The sequence below is a fragment of the Phasianus colchicus genome, chromosome 14, assembly GCF_987193195.1.
Source record: "Phasianus colchicus chromosome 14, bPhaCol1.hap1.1, whole genome shotgun sequence".
Classification (NCBI taxonomy): Eukaryota; Metazoa; Chordata; class Aves; order Galliformes; family Phasianidae; genus Phasianus; species Phasianus colchicus.
Window position 1 is genome coordinate 11,254,473 of NC_143449.1, and position 13,733 is coordinate 11,268,205.

The 13,733-nt window shown below is 35.6% G+C and overlaps 1 protein-coding gene across 1 annotated transcript in view; it reads right to left on the bottom strand.

Moving 5' to 3' along the window:
* Positions 1 to 794: 794 nt before the first annotated feature.
* The window catches only part of RPS6KA6 (ribosomal protein S6 kinase A6), a 40,735-nt gene continuing 27,796 nt past the window's right edge, over positions 795 to 13,733 (bottom strand). Inside the window, exons 16-22 of the mRNA XM_031594319.2 lie at positions 13,453 to 13,542; positions 12,645 to 12,803; positions 12,078 to 12,239; positions 11,532 to 11,608; positions 9,772 to 9,889; positions 7,489 to 7,629; positions 795 to 6,467 (exon numbers count right to left, since the gene is read on the bottom strand). Of these exons, the coding sequence (XP_031450179.1) occupies positions 6,342 to 6,467; positions 7,489 to 7,629; positions 9,772 to 9,889; positions 11,532 to 11,608; positions 12,078 to 12,239; positions 12,645 to 12,803; positions 13,453 to 13,542 (873 nt within the window). The 3' untranslated portion in view covers positions 795 to 6,341. The remainder of the gene's footprint in view (positions 6,468 to 7,488; positions 7,630 to 9,771; positions 9,890 to 11,531; positions 11,609 to 12,077; positions 12,240 to 12,644; positions 12,804 to 13,452; positions 13,543 to 13,733) is intronic.

Here is a 13,733-nt window from a genome sequence, read left to right on the forward strand (position 1 = left end):
CGTACTTTTGACACTTAGGAAAAGAGCCTTCCTTAAGCCCGGTAAAGCCGTGCGCAGCAGCGCAGACACCGCAGACGAGGAGCGGTGCCGCGGGCAGCTCTCGGTTCAGCAGTGCGGGTCAGCGGGGCACGGAGCCGCGCTTTCCCTGCTTGCTTCTGCCCGCACGGCCCGGCACCGAGCTCACAGACACGCGTGGCGGTCTTCTCAGCGTTCTGGTTCCTCAGCGTCCAGCGCCGTGCTAGCTAGGATGCCAACTTTAGTGGCGACATAAAGAAAGCTACACAGCTAAAGCAAGCTCATCTCTTAAGTGCTTCTGAGAGCTTCTCCCCCCCATCATCTTTCTACCCCATAAAAGAAAGAAGTGGGAAGGCACCTTATAGCTTCAGATGAGTCATAGGTAAGACTGAGCTCTTTCCTGAGAGCCAGTGCTTGCAAGAAAGCAAAACAATACAGAATACGCCTATTTCATTGCAACCCTAGATCTCATCAGCAGTCCAAGTTTTTCTTAATACAGGCCTTGTCTCTTTTGCCAGCAGCAGCCAGTGCCCAGTAGGCGTGCAAGGAACTCGCTGCCTGGAGGTTCAGGGATCTCTCACTATTGTGCTGCAATGGGGATTATTTGGTACACAGTGAGCTAATTGCTCTACCACATATAGCGAGGGCAGCACTGCTCGGCTTTGCAGCAATAGCTCATCTACAGCAGAAAAGAATGTTAGGAGGCAGAGCTTTCTACTACAGCTTTATGACCTCATGTGGCAAATGCTGATGCACTTATTTATCTTTGACTGCCTGTGCAGGTCACTGCTTTTAATTTGACTGCTCTCACTTGCAATCTAAATGCCTGCATCTGGAAAGAAAATGATTTCCTCTTTTCAGGTATTCAGCTTCGACTACATGCAAAAACATGTGGAAGGTAGATCATCCCACCCTAAATTAATACATCAATCCTATCAATAAATGTATGTTTTATTGAAAGTGTGGCATAAAACACTTTACTGTGAATATAAATTTATAAACAGCTCTTGATGTGAGGTTTTTGGCAGGGCTTACCAAATAATGCAATTCAGAGTACATTTGATTTACTGTGTGTGCTCATTAATTTTATATCATTTTAAAAAAAGAGTTGTTGAACTTTCAAAGTGATCATTTTTTGTCAATTATAAAAATCATGAACTTGCAACTTTTTCACTCTAGTACTTGAGAAACTGCCAGCTATTTAAAACTGTACCTTTATCATTGTTCACAATGTCTAACAAAAATAAATACAATTTTGAGGTTGTCTTTGGCATGTTGGAATTCAAGGCAATTGTATCTTTTAGCAGCACAGTGCAAAGAAAAACAACATACCATACAATGCACTACTAGATTCAGCCTTACAAAGAGAAGAGAACGTAGTACAATGCAAACTTTAATGTCAATATATACAGAGCTTTAAAGAAAAACTTTTAAAATTAAAAGAAATAAATACAATATGATACAAAATCCACAATATGCTTAGAGAAAGAAATGACAGTTACAATATCTGATAACGGGGACCTTTTGTATAGTTTCATCTTTTAAGTACCTCAGAGAGCATGTGATTCATTGCACACCATTTTCAATTAATGCCCTTTCATATATTGAGATTTATAGCCAGTCATGTGCCAGAATAGTTTTTAGCTCTAATCAGAGTATCAGTGCAAGATGCCAAAGTGCTTGGGATATTATGACAACACAATTCTTAGCCAATGCTGCTTATAAGCCTAATGCAAAACACACAAAATAAGAACACTTTGTCCTGCAAAGGAGATCCACCTTGAGCATTTTTAGTTCTCACACACAAAAAACCCAAACCAGGATCCAATGTTTTTAAACTCATTACTGGTAATAAGCTATCTCCCAAATCTTAACCATTAAAGATCATTTAAAGCTTTCAAAGAAAAGTTGCTTTCTTTACATAGAAAAATCTCAAGAAAGCCAATTGGAGAAGGGACTTCTAGTTACATAAGTTACTACAATATTCAAGTCAACTACAGCTATACCCTAGGATTTTATTTTCTTTAACTTGCTTTCATTCTTTTATTCCCAAAGGAAAATATAGGCATAATAACAAATTAATTTAGGGAAGTACATTTAAGAAAAGACACTGAGGATATGTAACTAAAGAGGCATTGATGCAGAAGGATGGTACATAACAACGGTGTATGTATGTTACCCGTAGGTATCAGTACATACTCAAGAAAACTGAGTGAGCTGTCACAGAGCAGCATTAAAAAAAAAAAAAAGAGCTCTGATAGCATTACATAAGGACTCATAATAACTTAAGAAGCCATTTGAAAACTTTATGAGAAACCTGCTCCTCCCTTCCCTCCCACAAGCATTAGCAAAGTTTTAGACTAGATGGGTCTAAAAAATGTAAGTGCTACACAAGTACATGAACTCCCCTTAATTGCATTGATGTTTTATTCTAATTGCATTGATACAAACCAATATACTTACTATATTACTGTCTATCTTACTCAATCCTCACAAGCTCCCCAGCTTTTTCAATTGCAAAATTTGAGGGCAGAGATAGATGTGTCACTGCAAATGACCAGTGCATATTGCAAGTAACTTCCAATTGTTAAAGTGGCTAGATGCAATTTTAACTACTGGACATTTCAGTTAATTTCTCCAATACATACATGAAAGTTAGCTTTGGAAAGTGAATTAAAATATGGAAGACTACTCAAGCTCTGCATGAGTGATGTGTGTGAGGTTTTGGATGCCTTCTCTGAATGCTAGAATAACTTTTAAAACCATAGAACATTGGCCTCAGCTAGATAGTATGCTTAGACCATCTACTTAGGCTTTTACAGGGTCAGAAATAATTTAGTAGTTTCAGGCATAATAGGAAAACTATACACCATGCTAACAACAGCATTTAGGCAAGCCACAAAACAGTGGCTTAAATCAGTCTGCCCACACTGATTCTCTCTGGTTTGGACACTCTTCATTATGCACCACTGGTGGATGTTGATGCCACTGCACAGCTTTTGAACACAATACAGGAATACAACAGAGTTCCTTACTTTTCATCAAAAGGAAAACTGAAGATAATAATTGCAATATTGGAGGGGTGAGGTGAAGAGAAGCAGGTACATCAGGTACGTGCTCCAGCTACAGTTTATGTGCAAGGGTTGTCTACTCCCTTCAGCAAGAACTGTATCAGACTCTGTGCTCGTAAGATCTAGAACTTAACTGCTATTATCAAAGCCAGAGTAGAACTTATCTTGCTGGCAGAAAAACACCACACCCAAAATATAAGATCACTTGATAGTAATTAGTTCTCCAGAAATTCTTTTAAGTAGTATCCATATTTCTTTATAAAAAATAAAAAATGTCACTCTTTTACAAAGTCTGTATTAGATGATAAATAGCTTGTAATCTTGAACTGTGCAGAGACCCAGCAAAACATTACTGACCTTTCACTCCAAGAGCATGTTCAAGCATTATTCCATTTCACACTGAACTGACAATGCAGTCTGTTTATGAGCATTAGTAATTGAACAAAAGTTTGAAAAGTATGAAAAATTCCAAAAGAAATATCAAAATTGAAGTAAACTCTCCTGCATCCCTGCATATCTGACGTTTCAAAACTGATATGCTGAAATATTCACAGCAAGTTCCCTTCCCCCTCCCCCCAAATGATTTAAGGATTAAAATCAGCATACTAGAGTACACAGGTCTCATTAAATACAACAAAGATGTTTCTCCATGTGATTTCCTTGTGATAAGACGAATTTATAATGCTGTAGTCACTAAAACCTTGCTTTTGCCCCAGGAGTACTGTTAGCACTACAGGCTAGTAATGATTTTAAAAAAATAACTAGAAAGGATAACCTTACAGATGTTTAAAAATCTTTGCTAAGAATCAGAATTCAACCTCATTTGCACATTCTTCCTCTTATTACCTTTGTTTTGCACATTGAGAAGAACTTAAATTATCTTCAGCTGCTTACAACTGCTTTTGTGCAAAATGCTTTTAAGGTGCTTATAATGTGGTGCTTCTAAGCAAGCTAAAAGAAAATGCCAATATAAACACTGTTAAATGATTAATGAATAAAGCCATTAAAGACCAGCTGCTACCTTGCAGGAAAGCTGAAGACGATTCAAATTTGACATTTGTGTTCCATTCCTTGTGTTACCCTCTAGACCAACGGGTTTTACAGTTGTGTTTCAACCCATATTATACCTGGACCTCAGCCAAGACAGCTTATTTCTACCACTATTTTTCCCCTCCATAGTGTGAACTCAGATTGTTCTGGTAGTCACTTGTAAATTTGCAGACAAAAATTGCAGACAATTACAGGCTGTAGATGAGAATTTCACACGTATTCTTTTGGACAAAGGTCTCTAATAGAGAAAAGGATGAGCCAATTGCACAAGGGACAGATCCGGTACTAAATAATAAACTTTCTAGGAAGCAGTCACGTTCTTTGATAGCTTTCAAGCATTTCAAACAGGCACCTCAAAATCAGGCACAAATGGCCCCAGTAAGCTTCCATCATCTATCAAACACTCAAGAAATTTAGTATGGGATATACTCTGCATGATACAAATAGCACACCTCCTATATTCATAAAGTCTCAAATCTATTATACTCATACCTAACGATTGGGCCACAAAATTTCCATCTTCCCTTACCGCATCAGGAGAAAGCAGCTTATCTAATAGTACTTCAATCTCAAGTACTTCACAGGTATAAGCAAAAATCAGCCAGCACCCTTTGCATTTTAAAATCTGAGTTACTATTGTCACTTTTGGAAGTTAGGCCAGAATTTTCCTGAAAGCTTTTTTTTCCCCCCCTTTCTGCCATCACAAATGTCTTATAACTGGCTACCAAAAGTATCTGGAACAAGTAAGATGGACAGAAGTGCAATTTTTGGTCACTTGTATTCTCAGTGAGTGAATAGTCAAACTGTTGATCGATAATATGCTTCCTAATATTTAAAATTCATACCATCGTACCACTGCACAATTTTACTGACATGATGTCTACAACATGTGAAAATACTTTAAGCTTATTATCTCTGAATGTATTTATTCCTAGTTTACTAGCAAATGCAAGCCAGCACTGGTTTTGAGTCAGAAAACTCCAAGACAATTCTGGCCCTGAGATTTGTTTCCTTTCTATCACAACATTTTTTAGAAAGAGCTGAAGTCGTAACATGACGACAGACAGTAAGAGTGAGTGCTGGCAAAAGGATATGGTCAGTAACTTGCCCATAACTATGAGATTTCTGGGTCATTATTCTCTTATCTGGGCACACTGCAAGGCTTATTTATTTTTCCCAAGCTACCCCTACAGTTAGGCAAATTGAATTTTGTTTCTGTAGTATTTGTACATGCAGCTAGAGATTCAGGTAGAAGCAATATTCTATAAGAAAAAACAAATAAATAAAAAAATCCACATGCCAAGTTTGATATAACAAAGTGTCAGTTTGCCTTATGTGCCAAACAAACTTAAGGTTAGTTATATTCAGTGGAAACAACTGCTAAGGAAATAGAACAGCTGTTGTACAAACAGATACGCAATAATAAAATTTTTTAACAAAATTGGATGACATGATGTTGTAGTACCAATATTATTTCAGTCCTTATTTTTGACAGTTTATACATGTATTTACCTTCTTCAGCTCAGCTCCAGACAACAACATTCACGGCCATAACCACAAGTGTTCTTTTTCTTAGATTCCAGGTAAAGTGCAGAACTTTACCCATTTCTTTTGTTTATATTTTCACAAACTTACCAATTACTGGCACCATGCAAACACAGACCTGCCAAATTAGCACTAATGCATTTAATACTGGCACAATACATTAGTCATCTTTTTATAAAAAAAGAATGAACAAGTTAATTGATTCAACTTAATTCATTTAAATGCCCAATTACAAAATTAAAAATTTGTCCTTCAAAACAGGGTCTAAATGCACAAAGAGAAAGAAAAAATTTACACTGACACTTTATGCACAACTTGGTCAGTGGCAACGGTCCCCTAAACTTTTTTTTTTTTTTTTAAATGAACCCACCAAAACTATACAGAATGTGAAATATTTCACAACAGATCTCTTAAAGGACAGTGTCAAGAAATTCATCATGGTGTACCTGATGTTTAAATTAACCCTAACAGATACAACCTGTAAAATAACACAGTATGAACCTGTGGCATTTTTTTTTTCTTTTTTTTAAAAAAGGACTTCTACAGAATTCAAGTAGTGTAGCAGGAAACCATAGATGCCTTTTGATCACAGGTCAGGCAAAGTAAAGCCACTTATTGGATTTTCTCCTTGCTTCTGTTTGCTAAGGTGTCCCAGTGGATCTATAAGTCTGTTGACGTTAGCTTTTTCATGCTCCGTCGCTGAGCTAAACTTGAGGCTGCAACAGGCTCTAACACTGGCTGAAACGTCTTGTGATTCAGTGCAGAATATGTAGCAGCCATGGCTCCCTAGAGAACAATGAAATGGATAACAAGTTGTAGAAGTTATTTTTAATCACCAAATAGAATAATTCAATATTAAGTTCATAAAGAGAATAAGATTTATGTTAGATCACATATGTTGTCTAAAGTTTGTGTTGAATGAAAAACACATTTATCACTGATTCCTTCAGCAAGGTACATAACATTGCTTTTCCTTTGCTGTGTATTTATTTATTTAACATACCTTAAATATAGTGGTTACCTTTTAACGTGAGTCAGACTTGGTACCTTCTAAGCAACAAATAGCATCAGTTTATGAAATACAGCCCCTTAAGTGGTTATTCAGGTCCTGACTTATGAACACAACACTACTAAGACTGGCTTTCACAGCTCCCTAATCAATTTTGTTAGATTAAAAAACAAATTATATAAGCTGTTTACAGTAGAACATGCTTGTGTGTTGTAAGTCAGAATCACAGATACAAACTGAACACATAAAACAAGTGCAAAAACTGTAGCTTGATAATTTACTTAGGAAACACGATCTGGTCACAGAAACAAATCCCAGAAGATGTCACAGAATACCTGTAGTGGGAAGGAACCTTCAAGGACTATTGAGTCCAACTCCTGGCTCCATACTGAATTCAAACTGTATGTCTGAGAGCACTGGAGCACTGTCCAACTACTCCTCAAGCTCCAGCAGCTCGATGTTGAGCCCACTGCCCTGGGAAGCCTGTTCCAAGGCCTGAATTTCTCAAATAAGAATGATAGATCTGTGGAAGTTTCAGATAACTGAGATATCTGGTTCTTGTATGGCCAAAAGCTACCTTTATCTATGAAAGCACAAAAAGAACGAACAGAAATATTTCTTCCCTCACATACAGGTTAAAAAAATCTGTTTGCTTAAATAACTTATATGAAGATGTACATACTGGCAAAGAAAAAAAACTAAGTTCAAAAATCAGTTCTGTCAGTAAACTCTCAAAGTGATCCCAAATCATTGCACGTCCATTAACTCAAGCAATATACAGTCCTCAGGTTGTTTTACCTTTACTAGATGTGGTGCATCTTGTCTGTTTAGTTGATAATGGGGCAACTGGTCTCTACAGGCTATCCACGAATGTTTTAATACTTGTTCTGCTGTATACCTCTGATGCGGATCTACATGAAGCATATGTGATAACAAGTCCTAAATAAAAATGAAAAAAGATACATGCTAATTAAAACAATTTTAATATATACTTTAATTATGGCAGTAATGAAAAAATGTGGCAGGGATTAACACAATACAAACAAAAACATCAGTAGATAAATCGGATCATTTTGTGCCCTGACACTACGGAAGTCTGAAAACAATGTGTTGTTTTCAGTTTAACAAAGCAGGCCTTTATTGTTAAGAAACTTGTTGTTTCTGTGCTTCATATTTCAGTTTGTTCATTACTAATACACTCTATGAAAGACCAGAAATACTGTTAGAATTTAGCAGAAAGATTTTTATGGAAGAAAACTATGAATGAGGATGGATATCTACCAATACTACACACCTGGGATCTGCTGACTACACATTACAGTTGAATTCATATATAGCTATATATTAGCAAAATATTTTTCTTTCAACAAGGTATATAAAGAGTAAAATCAAATAAGAATGGACATTTTTCTTTGTTTAGAAGCACTAGTAATAAGCTATGAATTCAATGTTGGTCAAAAGGTGAACTGAAATAGGAAAGGCAGAGGAATAAAGACAGGAAGAACTTGAAAGAAAACTAAATGTGAACAAGCTGACAATGTTCCTTTTGTTTAGGCACAAAATATGAAACATTTATGACTATATACAAGTTAATTACTTGTGGATAAGACAGAATTAGCAAAAAAAGTATTCTGAATCACTCCTATTGAAATGCACAAATTATGCAGTTCCAAAAGATCAGGAAGAGACAGTATTAATGCCAAGATTTATAAAAGGTAAAAAACGGTGACTAAGATACCTACAGAGCAGGCCAACACTAAACCCCTAGAACACATCCTGCAATTGTAATTCTGTCTTCAAATAAAAGGACAGCATCATAATCAAGCTGATAAAGATTTGCAAGATATTCAAACATACTGAAGTATTAGTTTAATATTTGGAAGTAACAACAAAAACAGTAAAGACGTGACATGAACATGACATGCTGAACAAGTTAAAAGCATGAACTGAACCTATACTATAGAAATAAACATATCAGTGCAAAGTAAGTTGCTACTAGAACAAAGATAAATGGAAGAATGACTTTACAATTAAGCAATGCCACATACATCTGGTTTTGGTCCAGTAAAAACAATGACTAAAAAGATTAGGATTAAAATTAGATTTTAAGAAAGATAGATCCCAAGTTAGTGACCTGTGGGAAGTAACAGTGTGTAACTCAGGTTTTTACTGTATACTTCTAGTTCACTTCTCACTAAAAACTGGTAAATTGAAGGGCTGGCAGCTATCCAATGGGATCCAGGCAGGATAGAGTTATGAGCCAGCCAGAACCTTACAAAATTCAACAAAAACAAATTGAAAGTCCTCCACCTGGGATGGAGGAAATACTTGCCAACTACAAGCTGGGGATTGACTATCGAGGGAATTGCTTTGCTGAAGATAACGTGGAGGTCTAGATAGGACAGCAAGCTGAACTACCAAGCATGACTCAACATGCTCAGGAAGTCCAACAGCATCTTGGGTTGAAACACAGGAAGTAGGTTGAGGGAGGTAACAGAAGACCTTTACTGAGGCCAAAAGAATGAAGGCTGAGAAAAATCAAGAGATGTTCCACAAGGCATGTTACTTGAAATCAGGAGGATATTTTTCTTCATTTGCACAGTAAAAGCTGCCTGGACAAGTTGTACAAAAACCTTGGAGGTTTTCAAGATCAGACTTAAGCCCTGAGCTACCTGCTCTAAAACACTGCTTTTGAATCATAGAATTACAGAATTCCTCAGGTTGGAAAAGACTTTCAAGACCATCAAGTCCAACCAGAACCTAACCATACTACCCTAATTTTAGCAAATCACATCCCTGAACACCACATCCAAACTGTTTTTAAACACATTCAGGGATGGTGACTCAACCACCTTTCCGGGGAGCCTATTCCAGTGCTTAACACCCTTCTTTACAGGAAGTTTTTCCTGATATCTAAACTAAACCTCCCCTGACACAACTAGATTCCTGCAGACTTTACTGTAATACTGCAGTTAAGAATAGCAAACTGTGTTAGCCTAATATATTTTAGTAAGCTCAATAGATGTTCTTTTAAATGCCACAAAGTAACCAAGGGAAAAAAAAGCAGAAAAAAATTTATACCTTTGCTGCATCAGAAACAGTGTCCCAGTTGCCTCCACTTAATGAGAATTTTCCACTGCCTATCCGTACCAGGATCTCCTCAGGAGTATCATTAGGACCATTTGCAAACGGAGTATAGCTATTGAAAAGGAGCAAAAAAGCCTCATAAGAAGCTAAGAAATTGATAAAACCTCATAAATCATTCTGAGTAAATATTCCACTAACAGAGACATTACATACTATCAATACTTACAGTTTCAAAGATGAAATGCTACTACATTTTCTTTTTCCCATAATTATAGTTACATAGAATAAATGAGAAATGCAGATTGAAAAGATGCTTTAACTTCTTAATAATGCATTCTAACTAGTGAAGACTTAGAAATTATACAGAATGATTCATAAAAACAAAAACTATGGTATATAATAAGCATTCAAAGCAATTGAAACCCACTAACAGAAGGGCTAGTAAGGCTAGAGTAATAGTGTTGGGAATGTATGTACATTTAGACACAATGAGCAAAACATGCACATATCTCTAGGGCAAAACTGCAAGAATATTCTTGATTAAAAAACAAAAAAACACCAAGAGTTAGTAAGGCTTACACTACAAGATCATTGGGTTTTGATTTTTCTTTTATAATAGCTTACTGGATTTCTGTAAGTTCAGGTTATTTTCCTAAAATTCCTACTGTAAAGAATTCAAAAAATAGCTGAATGACTTAAATACACACCTTATGCAAATATCAGAAGTATTAAATGTTTTATTAAATGTTTCGGCATCTTCTATGATCACAGGCTAATATTAAGTTAGTTTTAATAATAACAAATGTTACTCAGATTAATTAAATTTTAACACCTCTTAAATTTCAAATCAGCAAGATGAAGTAATAAAACTTAATGCATCATATCTTTGCACTTTGAAAGCTCTACATAGAAGAAAGGTCAACCAGCATCATAAGCAAGTGTTTAGGAAGTATCCCAGCAGCTTAATTCTAGTACTTCAAATGATATGATTAAGGGGAACAAAATAGAAAGCTAAGAAATCGCTGGACTGTTCTTCTCCTGTTCTTGTTACCTGCCATATCTTCTTATTCAGACAATGTTTCTTAACTTCACAGGCAGCATACTGCCCAAGATCTGCATGGTTGCACATCAGTCATGCAGTGAGCTGAGCTTGATGACAAAATCATAGTGGCAGTAGTGATTTTACACAGAAAAGCACAATATGATCAAGAACAGTTCCCAATAGATATTTATCTGTATGACAAAATTTATTTTTATACCTGTCAGGAGAATTCATAAGCAAATTTATAAAAGCTATTAGTTTAAGTGCTTTATAGTGCTTAATGAATGTTTAGAGTTTCGAAAACTTAGAAGTTTACAAGTCAGAGAATTCTGTAAAAGGGTCATGAGCCAAGCCTGCAGAAGATGATACATGAGTTGATTACAAGGGCATTACAATGTGGGCAAAAGAAGGGGCAGAAGGATTAAAAACAGGAACTAGATATACTTTTACAGACTAAATTATCTCTTATAAACTACAGCAAGTCTTTGGCATCCTCTGGCCATGTACTAGGGAAGAAAGAAGTCCTGAAACTAACTGTAAGATAAACCTAGTTTCTGTATGCATTTTTAACTTGCAGCTTCCTATTCCACTTAAGTGTCTTTTGTTCTGCATTCAAATCAGTGAAGCAATCTCTTAAAATTTTAAGAAAAGCAGGGATTTGTGCAGCATGCTGAAGTTGTAGGTAAGAAAAAAAAAGCTAAAATTTCCTTACCCTGCCAACATTGTGTAAAGGAGAACACCCAAACTCCATATGTCACAAGCAGCATCATATCCCTGCCGCATGAGAACCTTGGGGGGAAAAAGAAGTGTTAAGAGACTTTTCATTTATTAAAAAAAAAACAACAAGAAAAAGCAAAAAACTCCAGCCCCCACATGCAACCCCAAACCACTACCACTACGCACACAAGCTATGGATGGATAAGTCAGTCCTAGTATAGGTTGAGGTTTCATCATTAGTTGTTCTATATACAAGTTACAGTTACTATCTACAATATTTCTTGTTTCCAGAAAATTATCTTAAGGTTCAAATCCATCCTTATTTCCTGAAGGTAAATTATTTTAAATTTAACCTTTTTAAAGTGGGTTATTATAAACATATAAGTACTTAATCAAGACTGGTGCATAATTATATCTAAGAAAAACTAGCAGTTTTTTTTTTTTAAACTATTTAGAAGTTTTTTTTTTTTTAATTTTAATTCTTTTTTAAGTAAGTTGATGCACAAAAAAAGCACAGAAGACACATGGCAGCTTAAGATACCTCTGGTGCCACAAAGTTTGCAGTGTAGCACGGAGTTAGAAGTAGCCCATTTTCTCCTCGAAGTTGTTTTGCAAATCCAAAATCACAAATCCTGATTGAATCAGCATTATTTGAATCATCCATATATAAAATATTACTAGGTTTAAGGTCACGATGCACTACCTTTAAACAAGAAATTTTAAAAGCCATCATTCAGATGACATACAAACACATGTACGTGCAGTTTTGTTATTTACAAAATATAGTCTCTACATTAGTATACCTATTAACACTTCTACACTATTACCCAGCTTTCAAGTAACATAAAGTAAACTCAAAGCCTACTAGTTCATAATGCAAATGGAATTAACAGAACCAACTTGCAAACAAGCATAAGTGCACAAATATTGTCTGTTTCATTATCTGTACAAGTTAAAATGGTTTGCAGAATAATAGGTGGGATGGGTTGCTAATTACTTCTTTAAAAAACAAAACAAGTCTTCCTTTCTGCAATAAGAAAAACACATAAGATATGTTTGTTAATTCAAAGCAACGTGGATGAAGCTATGACAAAGAGAGATCACTCACTCCTTGGCAGTGCAGGTAGTCCACAGTCTTAGTGATAGTATATAATACAGCGCTAGCCTCTCGTTCTGAGAAGAACTTTTGTCTAAGAATTCGATCAAGCAGCTCTCCTCCCTTCATCAGCTCAGTGACGAGGTATATGAATCTACCATCATCATACACCTGAAGTTGAACAAGCACATATATACACACACATTCAACCACATCATCTATAATTACAGATCCTGAAAAATCTGGAAATTATAGACTATACTGTTCACCTATTCATGTGCATGAACATGAAGTGCAAACAGCAGGGACTCTCAAATTTAAATCCATAATTCAAAAGCTTTAAAGTCTGAAGTATAAAGAAAGCCTATATGTTATTCTGTGAGAAGTTGAGATAATAAATCATTAAATCATGACTTAGAATAATGCTTCCTCAGTCTAGGAACTTCTGTTTGTAAGAGGAAACTAGCCCTACCATTCCCTACTCCTTTTCCCCTCCCATAGATTTTTTTTTTAAAGTGCTGACATTTTGCATACACGTGACACATGCAACTGTATTTTCAGATTTAAATTACCAACACATTTGGAATAAGAAAAATATGACTTTTAACAGGTACATCATTTATCATTTTAAGTTCATTTAACAATCTTCAGAAAATATCAGTATCCAGACAATTTAGAAAGAATCAATTCTTTATAATTAAGAAAGATCAATACATATATTTTGCTATGTAAAAGAAAGTTTATAAGGCCCAATAAACTCTCTATATCTATGTTTATTTATTGTATATTTTGTAACAAAGTAGGAGACAAAGGTACCTACATCCTTTAAAGTTATAATGTTTGGATGCTGTCCATAACGCATGAGAATCTCAATTTCTTCTGAGGGATCCCTCTTGCTTTTATCAATTATCTGAAAAATAAAGTAACAAAAAAATCTTGGCAAGTTTAAAAAATTGCAAGAGTTTAATGCTTATTTATAGTTATTAATTTCATCTTCCAGCTTCACATCTCTGTTTACTCAGTTCTTGTAACATCTTTGCTACCAGTTAAGGTTTGTATCATTGTCTATTCTGCTCCAGTGGGCAAAGGAACTGACGTAAC